The sequence below is a fragment of the Sinocyclocheilus grahami genome, unplaced genomic scaffold (assembly GCF_001515645.1).
Source record: "Sinocyclocheilus grahami isolate Dianchi unplaced genomic scaffold, SAMN03320097.WGS_v1.1 scaffold167.1, whole genome shotgun sequence".
NCBI lineage: Eukaryota > Metazoa > Chordata > Actinopteri > Cypriniformes > Cyprinidae > Sinocyclocheilus > Sinocyclocheilus grahami.
Genome location: NW_015505346.1, coordinates 1,529,461 through 1,542,552, shown reverse-complemented (window position 1 = coordinate 1,542,552; position 13,092 = coordinate 1,529,461). Strand labels below are relative to the sequence as shown.

Sequence of the window (13,092 nt, the reverse complement as noted above, 5' to 3'; positions counted from 1 at the left end):
TCTTCTGGACAACTGTCAGATCAGCAGTCTTCCCCATGATTGTGTAGCCTAGTGAACCAAACTGAGAGACCATTTTGAAGGCTCAGGAAACCTTTGCAGGTGTTTTGAGTTGATTAGCTGATTGGCATATCACCATATTCTAATTTGTTGAGATAGTGAATTGGTGGGTTTTTGTTAAATGTGAGCCTAAATCATCACAATTAAAAGAAACTAAAACTTAAACTACTTCAGTCTGTACGCATTGAATTTATTTAATACACGAGTTTCACAATTTGAGTTGAATTACTGAAATAAATGAACTTTTCCACGACATTCTAATTTATTGAGATGCACCTGTATGTTGGTATTGGTATTTTCTTTTCCAAAATTCTAAAATGAGCTTTTAATGGCTGTGTAGCGTGGATACAATCTATAATTAATTCAATTAGTGCATTAAAATAAAATTTGACTTTGCTTGCAACTGTAAAAATACGAATATCCCTTGTGATTTTTATGAATAATAAATTAGATTGATTGAACATTGCTACCTTTGATCATATTGCTGTTGCAAACCTTTTATAAAAGTAGTAATCCACGTGAGGCTGGTGTTAAATTGGATTTACTACAGCGAAGTGTGGAAATTTCACCTCAAGCAATGCTACAAACACACTGCAGATCACAAGAAAGACTTGACAATCATGCTTTATTCTGGTTGACTTCTTTAAAAAAAGAATCAAATAAACAGCTCTCCTCTTTGAACAGAGATCACTGAAGCATTATGCCTTCTTCAATCAAAACCAAGTACTTTCTTCATGTCTCACTGTATTTCCACAAGTAGTGAAACTAAACTCTATCTTTACATCTCTGTCTCTTCATTTAAATATTTATTGGTTTCAGTTCAAACAAAACTTCATTGATTGTCAACACAAAATCTAGCTTAGCACCAGTACAATAAAACTGTACTTTAGCTTGTTAAAATACTGTTCGCAGTGTGGGAAAACAAAACAACCTCAGAATAAAGGGATCATTATTTGTACATTGTCAAATAAAGCACCAACCATACAAAGCAATTTTCATATATCATTTGTCTGATACACACAAAAAAGGTCAAATATATTAATAACTATTAAATTAAGCACAAACAACAATCAGTGAAAATAAAACACACCACGCACCACAAAGCACGCTGGAATCTGGTACAATTCGAAGACGACCCCTTCCGTGAGCATTGGAAAGCAGTTCAAGACGGAATCTAGAAAAACGGCTCTAGAAAATCCTTTAAAAAAAAAAACCCACTCCACAGGTTCTTTTTTTTTTTTTTTTTTTTACCACTTAAATGATTTTGACCACTTAACTGATATCGGCTGATATCTTAAAATAATTCAAGCAGTGGATAAAACCAACAGCTCATCAACCAAAGCAAAAACGAAGCGACGTCAGATGTCACAGGAACACGTCCTGTGCCTGCTACGATACAAATGAAATAAAGGGAAGGTGTAATGTTTCTGGCAGAGCTGCAGTGGTGCTGAGGTAAGGAGGGCCGGGGTGAGGAACATATGCTGTAGTTTAGGGGGCTTCTGGGAGCCGAGAGAGGCTCGATGGTTTACACAGGAACCATCTGTCCCAAAGGCATTCCTGCCGCAGTTAGCTTGACGTAAGCCTCTTAGCTACACACATTTAGTTTACCAAGATAAAAAAAGACTTGGATTACCACTCCTTCTAAAGGACCGTCAATAACGAACAAACATAAAACATGTTAATGATAAGTTACAACCAGATGCGTTCACCCTGATGTCAAGATATACATATATATTTACTTATACATATTGGTTTATTAAAAAAAAAAGAATTATTGAAGAGTGAAAAAACAAAAGCCTACAGAAGGAGCCTGAAAGTTGCTTCCCGGTGGAGTCCGTCTCCAGCCTTTCTCCCTGGGTGAGGGCATGGCAAAGTCGCTCCCTAGGGCCCCTTTCATTACTCGGGGGGAAGAGTGTCTGTGAGGAAATAGGACTTTTCTGGCTGATTCTGAACATACAAAGTGCTGGTACGGGTAACAGGCCATCGGACCCGCACATGACTGCGGACGGCTGCTGACGATCCCAGGATGTAGGGCAGGAGTCGCTATCGACTGCAGGGTCTGGCGTTGGGCCCTGACTTGTCGTCCTCATCTTCTCGGAGGAGCTGTATGGAGGAACCTAGCAGTCTCTGTAGCTCTGGTACGCATCGCACCATCTCCACCGTCTCCTCCCCGTCTCCGTCGTCCAGCTGGAGCTCATCCGGAACGATGCACGTTTGACTGACGGAGACCTGCCTCCACAGCTCTGCCTGAGCGATGCTCACCACCTCAAACTGAGGGTACCGAGCCCGGAAAATACGCGCTGACATCTTTAGCCGCTTCAGCACATCAGCCAGCAAAAACCAGTTACAAAACCTGTGGAGAGGAAACAAAGAGTGGCATTTAGTTAGGTGCTGCGGTGACCATGTTTTAACGTGTGTCTGCTGTCACTCACCCCTGCATTAGTGATACTTGGACGTGGTAGCAGGGTAGGAGGGTTTCAGAGGAGAACTCGAACAGAAGACAGTCTGTATCGATGTCTTTCTCCTTCACCTGCTCGCTCAAGTTGTCCACGCTATCTTCCTCAGGCTGAGACAATAGGAAGTCCCAGCAAGGTTCCTGTTCTGTCTCTGTATAAATTAGCAAATATTAACCTCTAGTTACAAACGGTGTGTTTAAAGTGCTTCTGCTACCCTCTAGTGGGCAGCTTTGTCACCTAATAATTGGATCACTTTCAAGCTTTTCCAAGCTTGGACAATCGATTGATTGTTCTCGCTTGTTATGCCACAATCATCTAGCGATTTGAAAGGAAGATGATTTTAAAAATGAAATACGGCAGGGTCCAAAAGTTTAATAACATATTGAATATCTAGGATTTAAATGTGGGAATAAAAATGGAAATTTTTGATTTTTTTTTCTTAAAGAAACATGAATATCAACATTATTAGTAAGTTTTGTAAATATTAAATATAGAATATTCTGAACTATTTACAGGTACTAATCAAAAAAGCCTATTTTGGACAGATCGAAAAAAAAATGTCAGATTTTCATGCTTCCACTGAAGAAAGATCTCTCAATATAAGATTTCTCAAACCATGCTGGAGAACATGACCATCAGGTTTTGCACTTGTGGAGTCAATGGCATGTCAAGTGCATGCAAATACTAATTTAAATCTTCAAATACATTTTTACTCTGATTGTTATGCTGACAGATATGTGTAATGAAAACAATGTTCATATAACATGTTAATATAGCATGCTTAAAAAATACTTAATGACAAAAATGTAAAATACAAGCATTTTCACTAGTGGTCTTTTCAACCCCATAATACATTGCTGCTCAAAATTTGAGGTTGAAATTTGAAGTCTCTTATGCTCACCAAGGCAGCATTTAAAAAAAATCAAAAATACAGTAATAATGTTATGACATGTTTAATACAATTTAAAAAGATTGTTTTATATTAAAAGAAAAAATCTTATTTTTTTCAGGATTATTTGACATTGGATTATTTAATTCTTTTGATGTTCAAAAGAACACCAGGGGCCCTATTTTAATGATCTAAACGCATGGTCTAAAGCGCACAGCCGGAATTTCAGTGCATCTCTAATTATTGGCGACATCAGAAATGGATATTATATAATAGATGCTTTTTTGAACATTTTAGCAATTAAAAAATATAAAAAATATTTTTTTTTACACGGCACCCTGGGTGGGAAACACTGGTCTAGAAGTTGTAGTTTTAATGATCTAAACGCATGGTCTAAAGCGCACAGCCGGAATTTCAGTGCATCTCTAATTATTGGCGACATCAGAAATGGATATTATATAATAGATGCTTTTTTGAACATTTTAGCAATTAAAAAATATAAAAAAAAATTTTTTTTACACGGCACCCTGGGTGGGAAACACTGGTCTAGAAGTGTAGTCCCTATTCTCTTAATGAGTAATGGGTGTGTTTTGGGCGTAACGTGCCATAAACCAATCAGAGTCTCATCTCCATTCCCCTTTAAAAGCCAGTTGCACCCATGCCATGGCAGGTTCACTATTTACATGGCGGAATTTGTCATTTTTAAAAATGTTTGTGTGCTGCTGCGCGTCCCTGTGTGTGTAATAAGCAAAGTGTACGCACGTTGTGCACCCGCCTATAGGCGCATATTACTAACACGCTCTAAATAACAAAGAAAAAATATTGCGCCAGACGTTAGACCAGGTTTTTCTTGGTCAATGGCGCAGTCTATTTCAGTTGCCTCAAAATAGCAACACACCAGCAATGCGCCTGAACACACGTCGTTTTCAGACCAGTACGCCCATGGGCGCACAAATGGGCGCAAATGCATTTACTACTTAAACAACATGGCACAGGATGTGAAAATGACAACTGCATCGGGCTGAAACTAGCAGAAAACACTTGCGTTGCGCCTGGCTCCGCATTGCGCCGGGTGTATGATAGGGCCCCATTACTGTATTTGAAATAGATTTTTTTCATAATGTAAAAGTCACTTTTGATCACTTTAATGCATTGTTGCTCAATAAAAGTATTAATTTCTTTAAAAAAAAAACATACTGAACCCAAACTCCTGAACAACAGTCTAAGCAACTTTAATTTCTTACCAAATACAGAGCTACTGTAGAAATCCCACTGTAGTGTAGGATCTTGGTCTGTTCGTCCTTCTAAATCAGTGAAGTACTCTGTAGATAAATACAAAGACAGTTTTATTCTAAATAGTAAACATTCAAATAAACATTAAAGTTTAGCAAACATGTATGCAAGATTTTGTAGCCATTTTACCTTTGAGGAAAATTTTCATTCCAGGACTCTGGGCTAGTTTAACTGCGGTCTGACCAGAGTAAGTTGCCAGTGTGGGATCTGCCCCATGATTTAATAGCATCCAGACGGCAGCCAGATTATCAGCTGCTACTGCATCATGAATTGGGCTGCAAGGTTAGCAACAAGTTAGTATCCTGAAAATTCTCTGTCTAAAGTTAAGCTTATTGTTACTGCAAATGGACTGCAATGAAAAAGCCAAAAGCTCTTACAGGAAATGGTAGGAGGAAGAATAGATTTATATGGTAATTGGACAAAGTTTGTTGGACACATTGTAGCTGTGGGTGGACATACATAATCTTATTTTGTACAGATTCTGATACTAAAAATACATCTTCCAAATCTAATGTGGCCCATTAGCTACCTACCATAAAACGGTGTCATTATACAATTAAAAAAGCAGTAGCCCAAAGCTGTCTATGGGGATGAACAGAACTTGCCTTTATTTGAAATTAATATTTCAAGTAACAAAGAAGCATTGATTCTGTCTGTATCATATCCTCAATGTAACCCGCTGCTCACCGCGTTCCATCCTGTGCACTGCAGTTAACATCTGCGCCATGCTTCAGCAGCACCTGTACGATGTGCGTCCAGCCACGTGCACAGGCCTCATGTAGTGCCGTGTAACCCGCATTGTCGCGACGGTTCACCTCTCGCACATCCTTTTCCAAGCAATATAAAACCACATCCTGAAAATAAACGTTTTTATATGTATAATGAACTATTGATCAAACAGATGTTGATGTAACACCAAAAAAAAACCAATTAAAATGACCAAAATTTATATATTTAGGGCTAATCAAATCAAATTATAATTTCTTACCAAATACAGAGCTACTGTAGAAATCCCACTGTAGTGTAGGATCTTGGTCTGTTCGTCCTTCTAAATCAGTGAAGTACTCTGTAGATAAATACAAAGACAGTTTTATTCTAAATAGTAAACATTCAAATAAACATTAAAGTTTAGCAAACATGTATGCAAGATTTTGTAGCCATTTTACCTTTGAGGAAAATTTTCATTCCAGGACTCTGGGCTAGTTTAACTGCGGTCTGACCAGAGTAAGTTGCCAGTGTGGGATCTGCCCCATGATTTAATAGCATCCAGACGGCAGCCAGATTATCAGCTGCTACTGCATCATGAATTGGGCTGCAAGGTTAGCAACAAGTTAGTATCCTGAAAATTCTCTGTCTAAAGTTAAGCTTATTGTTACTGCAAATGGACTGCAATGAAAAAGCCAAAAGCTCTTACAGGAAATGGTAGGAGGAAGAATAGATTTATATGGTAATTGGACAAAGTTTGTTGGACACATTGTAGCTGTGGGTGGACATACATAATCTTATTTTGTACAGATTCTGATACTAAAAATACATCTTCCAAATCTAATGTGGCCCATTAGCTACCTACCATAAAACGGTGTCATTATACAATTAAAAAAGCAGTAGCCCAAAGCTGTCTATGGGGATGAACAGAACTTGCCTTTATTTGAAATTAATATTTCAAGTAACAAAGAAGCATTGATTCTGTCTGTATCATATCCTCAATGTAACCCGCTGCTCACCGCGTTCCATCCTGTGCACTGCAGTTAACATCTGCGCCATGCTTCAGCAGCACCTGTACGATGTGCGTCCAGCCACGTGCACAGGCCTCATGTAGTGCCGTGTAACCCGCATTGTCGCGACGGTTCACCTCTCGCACATCCTTTTCCAAGCAATATAAAACCACATCCTGAAAATAAACGTTTTTATATGTATAATGAACTATTGATCAAACAGATGTTGATGTAACACCAAAAAAAAACCAATTAAAATGACCAAAATTTATATATTTAGGGCTAATCAAATCAAATTATTTAGGGTTTCCTAAAGTGGGGTTTGCGAGGTAACTACAAAGGGTTTGTGAACTCATGAAAAGCTAATAAATAAATTAAATTAGAAAAATGTAAAAACAATTAAAAAAATTTTTTTTATTTCATTCTAAAACATATTTATTAGAAAACAGTTCTTAAATTACTAAAATATTAACTTAAAATCTCAGGGGATACTTTGAGTAAATATTTTAGGTCAAGGGGTTCAGCTGACCAAAATATATCAGTATCTGCTGTTAAGCCCCCAAATTAAAATAATTCAAAGATAATACATTACAATTAACAAAAATTACAATTTAAATATCTTAATTATTTTAATTATGAATTAATTATTAATTATTTTTTATATATTTAATCATATTGGATTAACTTTATTGAACTTCATTGTACACTTTTTTATATATTTAATCATATTGGATTAACTTTATTGAACTTCATTGTACACTCACTATAAATATTAATATATTTAACAGTTAACATTTCAATGTCAGCTAACAACCAAAAGGGTTATGAATGCTTTACCTGGTAACCTAATCGAGCAGCTCTCTGTAACAGCGTCTCTCCTGCATTCTTATTGACAATCAGTCTGCGTACTTCTGGAGGCACTGGACGGCTTGGAGTAGTTTCAGGGATTCCTGATTTCCGAGCGGTTCCTTTTTTACCAGACAGTGATGAGTTTGACTGCTTGGGAGAAGCATAGGGAGGAGTTGGGGTTTTCTTGGCGGCTGGACCATCCTCATCTGAAATGAGTGGCCCTGTGCGTTTACCCAAGCTGCCTTTCTTAGTCTTGAGCTGAAACAAAGACATAAAGACAAAGAGAGTCATGCATGAATGAAGTGATATTCAGGGGAGGACAACTGTTACATGGTCCCGCCTAATAAAAACAGCTGTTATAAGAAATCCCTTTACGGTGACTCGACATGCCACTAGGGGGCAGCAGAAGACTAACTGAAAAGATATATACCTTTGCGAGGGAATAATCCCTTGAAATCTCAATTTTCAGTTCAAGTGCTCTAGTTTAAAAATGCTTGAATGTTTGAAAAGATGCTTCAGCTTACCTTTTTCTGGTCGTCAGTGTCACACAAGTGTTTACTTTTGAACTTCCTCTTCCCTGAGGGTTTGTCGTTGGGCTGTGTGGCGGGTTGGCTCTCTTGAGGTCGTGCTGAGCCCGAACGTGTGAACAAGGTCCGCCTAGGGCTGATGTCTGGACTGAGCACTTCGTCGGTCAGTGTGGGACTGAGACAAGGGTACACACCCGTCTTCTCATCTGCAATGGCATAGACTGACATTTCAACACCAACCTTATAGTTACACCATTCCTAACACAGCATAGATAGATGGATAAATTGCATAAATTGCTTTCAATCAAAAAGAAACTTCTGCTTAATAAGACTTGCGTACCTAAGCCCTAATCGGACAGAACCAATTTTTATTCCCTGAGGAGGTCAGGTAAATTTGTGCTTCATAGTCATACTTTGACCTTCAGACCTTTAGTAAAACCCCATCCAGACACTGGACATTCCTATTTTAGTAAAAAAACTACACAGATTCCATTTTCAGTATCCTCTATTAATAGTAGTAACTAAAAGGATTTTTTTGTAAGTTTAATATTGCTCCCCTACGGGAAATTCATTCAACATTTATTTTAATTATGCTACCCTCAACTGTAGCACACAGACTAAATATCAAGACCAAGAAAGGCAAAGACAGAATGACGTTCTCAGCAAAATGTTCATCAAGCATCAGACATCTTTACTCACTAGTGGCCTCACCATTTTCCACACCCAGCTTCTCCTCCTCTCCATCTGCCACCTTATCTTTCTCTGTGATGTATTCCCCATTCTGATATTTACGATTCTTGCAGCGTTTCCTTTTCTTTATTGAAGAGGTGCCTCCACCCTCAGTGGGCCTGTCCTTGTCCGTATCCAATTCCTCAGGCAGAGGATTGATTCGAGGCCTGCCGCGCGGCCGGCGGACTGGTACAGGGGGTGGTGGGGTAGGGGGTGGTGTATAGGGGGGATCGAGAGGGGGAGGAGTAGGTGGAGAAGCGAAGCTCCAGTCTCGGAGCAACGCTTCATCAGTCCGTCTGCGCCTTCGTCTCAGCCGCGGAGAGGCCTCCTCCTGGGAGTCTGACTCCTTACTAGGCCAGCCTGGACTGCTGAGAGAGCTTGAATCTCTGTCAACCTGAGGACTTCTGAATGGACTGTTCTTTGAATCTGTGACTGGTGACAGAATTCAGAATTATCCAAGAGAAATGCTCTGATATTTGGGAAACCATTCCATTGTCTTATATACGACAAAATCAAAAACATCTCACCCAAAAATGTCAAATCGGTCATTATTTACTCTTCTGTCGGTTCAAACCTGTATTTTGGTATATTGTGGTGACATCTTTTACACAGGTCTTTTCCATACAAGTTTGCAGTGACCACAGCTGTTAAGCTCCAAAAATGACTAAATAAACCCACCAAAGTTGTACGTTAGTTGTTTGCTATATTCCAAAATTACACTAGGTATGATTCCATTGGCCTATTTTAATGCGCATTTTGGATTATCGCATAAAAAAACCCGTCTGCGCCTTCGTCTCAGCCGCGGAGAGGCCTCCTCCTGGGAGTCTGACTCCTTACTAGGCCAGCCTGGACTGCTGAGAGAGCTTGAATCTCTGTCAACCTGAGGACTTCTGAATGGACTGTTCTTTGAATCTGTGACTGGTGACAGAATTCAGAATTATCCAAGAGAAATGCTCTGATATTTGGGAAACCATTCCATTGTCTTATATACGACAAAATCAAAAACATCTCACCCAAAAATGTCAAATCGGTCATTATTTACTCTTCTGTCGGTTCAAACCTGTATTTTGGTATATTGTGGTGACATCTTTTACACAGGTCTTTTCCATACAAGTTTGCAGTGACTAAATAAACCCACCAAAGTTGTACGTTAGTTGTTTGCTATATTCCAAAATTACACTAGGTATGATTCCATTGGCCTATTTTAATGCGCATTTTGGATTATCGCATAAAAAAAACGCTGGATGGAAAAGTCAAGATACGCATAAATTCTAAACAATTGAGTAGGACAAACTTTATCCGATAAGAAAAAATGCGCATAAACGACGATGGAAACACATTTACCGAATAAATTCCACCTTGCGCATCAAAAAAGTCATGTGACTTTCAACGATGGAACGGGATAACTTGACTAACCAGCGGACCGATCTCATTGAACAGCATCTGGAATGTTGTTTTGGTTGTTCTGAAATGCCGGAGCAAAGCCTGTCATCAAAGTATTTCTGTATTATTGTCTTAAACAACTGCGTTCCCAAACAGCAGAAATCCACCTCCGAAAGCAATGACTGCATTCATTGCATTTCGCCTGCTTGCACTGAGGCTCAAGTAATTCATCATATATGAAAATTATTATATTAAGTGGCTTCTCCTACTTTTCTTAGTGATATATAGTGCCAGTTTATCAGGAAGTGACAATTTTGTTCTCTTTGACTTGTTGAATGGAAACTGTGCTTTATACGCAAATGTTTTATGCAATATTCCAGTTTTGCACACAAGTTAAATTTTGATCTTTGGATGGAAACGCAGCTATTGAGTTAGCGAGCTGAACTTGAGAACCAGATCAGTGCATGAATTATTTTGAGCTAGAATTCAAGAAGCAAACTGATTCATTCACGAATAAGAGTTCACCTCACTGACTCTTCTTTTTTCATTATTTTTTTTTGGCCTTTTTTGTCACTTTTGGAGATTAACAACCAGGGTCACTTCGACCCAGTTCGACTTGCAAGAAAAAGACCTGCATAAAAACAATTTTCTTTTAATACAGAGGATAGGTATGGAACGACATGAGAGTGAGTAAATGACCAACCTATTACTTTAACTATGAGCTGGATCAGTACCTATTTTGTTTGAGTCGGAGTGCTCCATATTAACTGGACAGTTTTTCCCTTTGCGAGTCTTTCCCCCTACTTTAGATGCTGAGCTTGTTCCATCTTTCAGCACACTTTTTCCCACTCCAGGCAATGCATCTTTCTTCTGATGAAGTACAATATAATGTGTTTAACAAAATTAAAACAGAACATTTTATCTTTCAATAACACATGCATATTTGTAATTTAGATTAATGGCTATTTAAGCAAAGCAAAAATTTCACAGGAAATCTAATTGTCTATATAATAAACCCATCTCTAGCTCATAGTGGTAATGCCATCATCTCTCACCAAGCGCTTTCACTGGGCTTAGACTCACGCAGCTCATTTGCACAGCAGACCGCACGTCACTAGGCTACTCCCACAATAATCACATGTGAACTATTTTAATTTCCCTCTAGAATTTCCCCAAAAATGTTCCATTGTGTAGCTGAATTGTGTAAGTCAATACACTCTGTTTCAAACAAAGTAAAACCACAAGACTTAAGCATCATGTTAACATTAAACTAGTATGATTAAATTTGCAGTTATGACCATATACCTGTTTACATGGATAAACCACCAACAGGAATTACATTGGAAACTCATAATCAGAATAACTCCACAAGCACTTAAAAACAGAATAATTTAAACTCTTGTAATTAACAAAAGACAAGCTTCCCATTTCTGTTTTACAATCCTCTAGCAATGTCTTGGTGACTCTAAGAGCAAACTGACTGACAAATCAAAATGACCGACTGTGGTACGAGATTCTGTCAATACAGGCTAACTTATTTTGAATAGTCTGTTAAAGCAAAGGTGGCTAAGTCTAATTCACTTATATTCTCTACATTCTAATGCAGTATTTATTTTGAAAGATAAAGCTCACGATTATGGTAAGGGGCGTTACATTTCCGACGAGTGCTTGCAATGAGCAGACTGCGCTTGTTGGAAGGAGGGACTTTGTAGAAAATGAAGCGTTTGAGAGAGGCGGGGCATAGAGGACCTACAATAATGTACAGTATTTGAAAAATAATGTGTTTTTTGAACATTAAAGCATGTCAACATATTCTGTTACACCAAATACACAAAATAATGATCTTTAAAAAAGCATCATATGACCCCTTTTACAGTTATGTCTAGACATTAGACTGCATGAAGGCTGAGCATTATGACGATATATACAGAATGTTTGAATATGGCTCAAACAATAAGAATTCACTCACACTACACTAGGGTGACCATACGTCCTCTTTTTGGACATAAAAAAAGTGTCCGGCTGGGATTTCTTAATCGCCCAAAATGTCTGGAATTTGGCTGTTTTCTTAATCTCGCTCCCGCTGAATCTCTGACCATTTTTGCCTGCTCCCGCAACATGTGTTACACTCCTGCGATTTTCGTGTCCATTCCTTTAAACATTCTAATATTGTGTATAATTTTGGCACATCAGGGTGCCGCTCTCGGAATGAAGAGCATTTATTGGCGCATCAGGGAGCCGCTCTCAGTATGCAGAGCATTTAAATCTCTTTTGAATGAGCGTTCGTGCTGTTCATTTTCACTTTTGATTTCACAATCACACGCACTCTGTGTAAAGGGAGCACATCTTACAAGATCAGATATTTGTCAATGAGTTCAGGATCTGTCGAGCAGCAAATACTCCAGCATGGTCTTGTCAGTCATCTCTCCTTATTCTCGACCTGAGATCAGTCAAATCTGACTCTGGCAGCTTTTCTTGGATGCAGGGTTGCCAAGTCCGCATTTTCCCACAGAATTGGGATACTTTTAAACTGTTGCCATGGGTTGATTTTCCCAAGTGGGTTAAAGGTTTGAAATATTGCATAAATTACATTTGACTGAAATGCTTGTATTGAAACATGTAGCATTCTACCTATGATAAAACTTTCATGGACTTTTACATTAACTGTTCCATCCTGGTGGAATGACCTGCCAAAACTCAATCCAAGAAGCTGAGTCCTTAAATCATTTTCAAGAAACAGCAGAAAACACATCTCTTTCATCTTCATTTGACCCTCTAACTCTAGCACTCTCTATTATAATGCTAATTCTAATTTTATCTGCTTGTTTTTTTTATTAAAGAAATTTGACACTAACATTTGCACTCTCTATTTTATTTCATTCTAACTACTTGTTTTATTTAAAAAGACAGAAAGAGCCTTTAATACTAGCATTCTCTATTCTTTCTAATTATTTTCTTTTTATTTATTATAAATAATGACCTTCTAACACAAGCATTATCTATTATTTTTCTGTTCTATTGACTTGTTTTATTTTTATTTAAAAACTACTCTCTAACACTAGCATTCCCTATTCTTTTTCTGTTCTATCGACTTGTTTCCTTTTTATTTATTATAAAAACAAAACAAGCAGACAAACACAAAAAAAAAACCTTGCTATGTATACTTTTATGCGAAACCCTGCCCACGAACACCC

General features: G+C 38.1%; 1 protein-coding gene across 1 annotated transcript in view; it reads right to left on the bottom strand.

Moving 5' to 3' along the window:
* Positions 1 to 1,331: 1,331 nt before the first annotated feature.
* Positions 1,332 to 13,092, bottom strand: part of LOC107593216 (BCL-6 corepressor-like protein 1) — a 19,825-nt gene continuing 8,064 nt past the window's right edge. The window contains exons 4-12 of the mRNA XM_016282843.1: positions 10,633 to 10,768; positions 8,486 to 8,941; positions 7,784 to 7,992; positions 7,248 to 7,517; positions 6,420 to 6,586; positions 5,862 to 6,007; positions 5,684 to 5,761; positions 2,490 to 2,664; positions 1,332 to 2,410 (exon numbers count right to left, since the gene is read on the bottom strand). Coding sequence (XP_016138329.1) covers positions 2,101 to 2,410; positions 2,490 to 2,664; positions 5,684 to 5,761; positions 5,862 to 6,007; positions 6,420 to 6,586; positions 7,248 to 7,517; positions 7,784 to 7,992; positions 8,486 to 8,941; positions 10,633 to 10,768 — 1,947 coding nt within the window. The 3' untranslated portion in view covers positions 1,332 to 2,100. The remainder of the gene's footprint in view (positions 2,411 to 2,489; positions 2,665 to 5,683; positions 5,762 to 5,861; positions 6,008 to 6,419; positions 6,587 to 7,247; positions 7,518 to 7,783; positions 7,993 to 8,485; positions 8,942 to 10,632; positions 10,769 to 13,092) is intronic.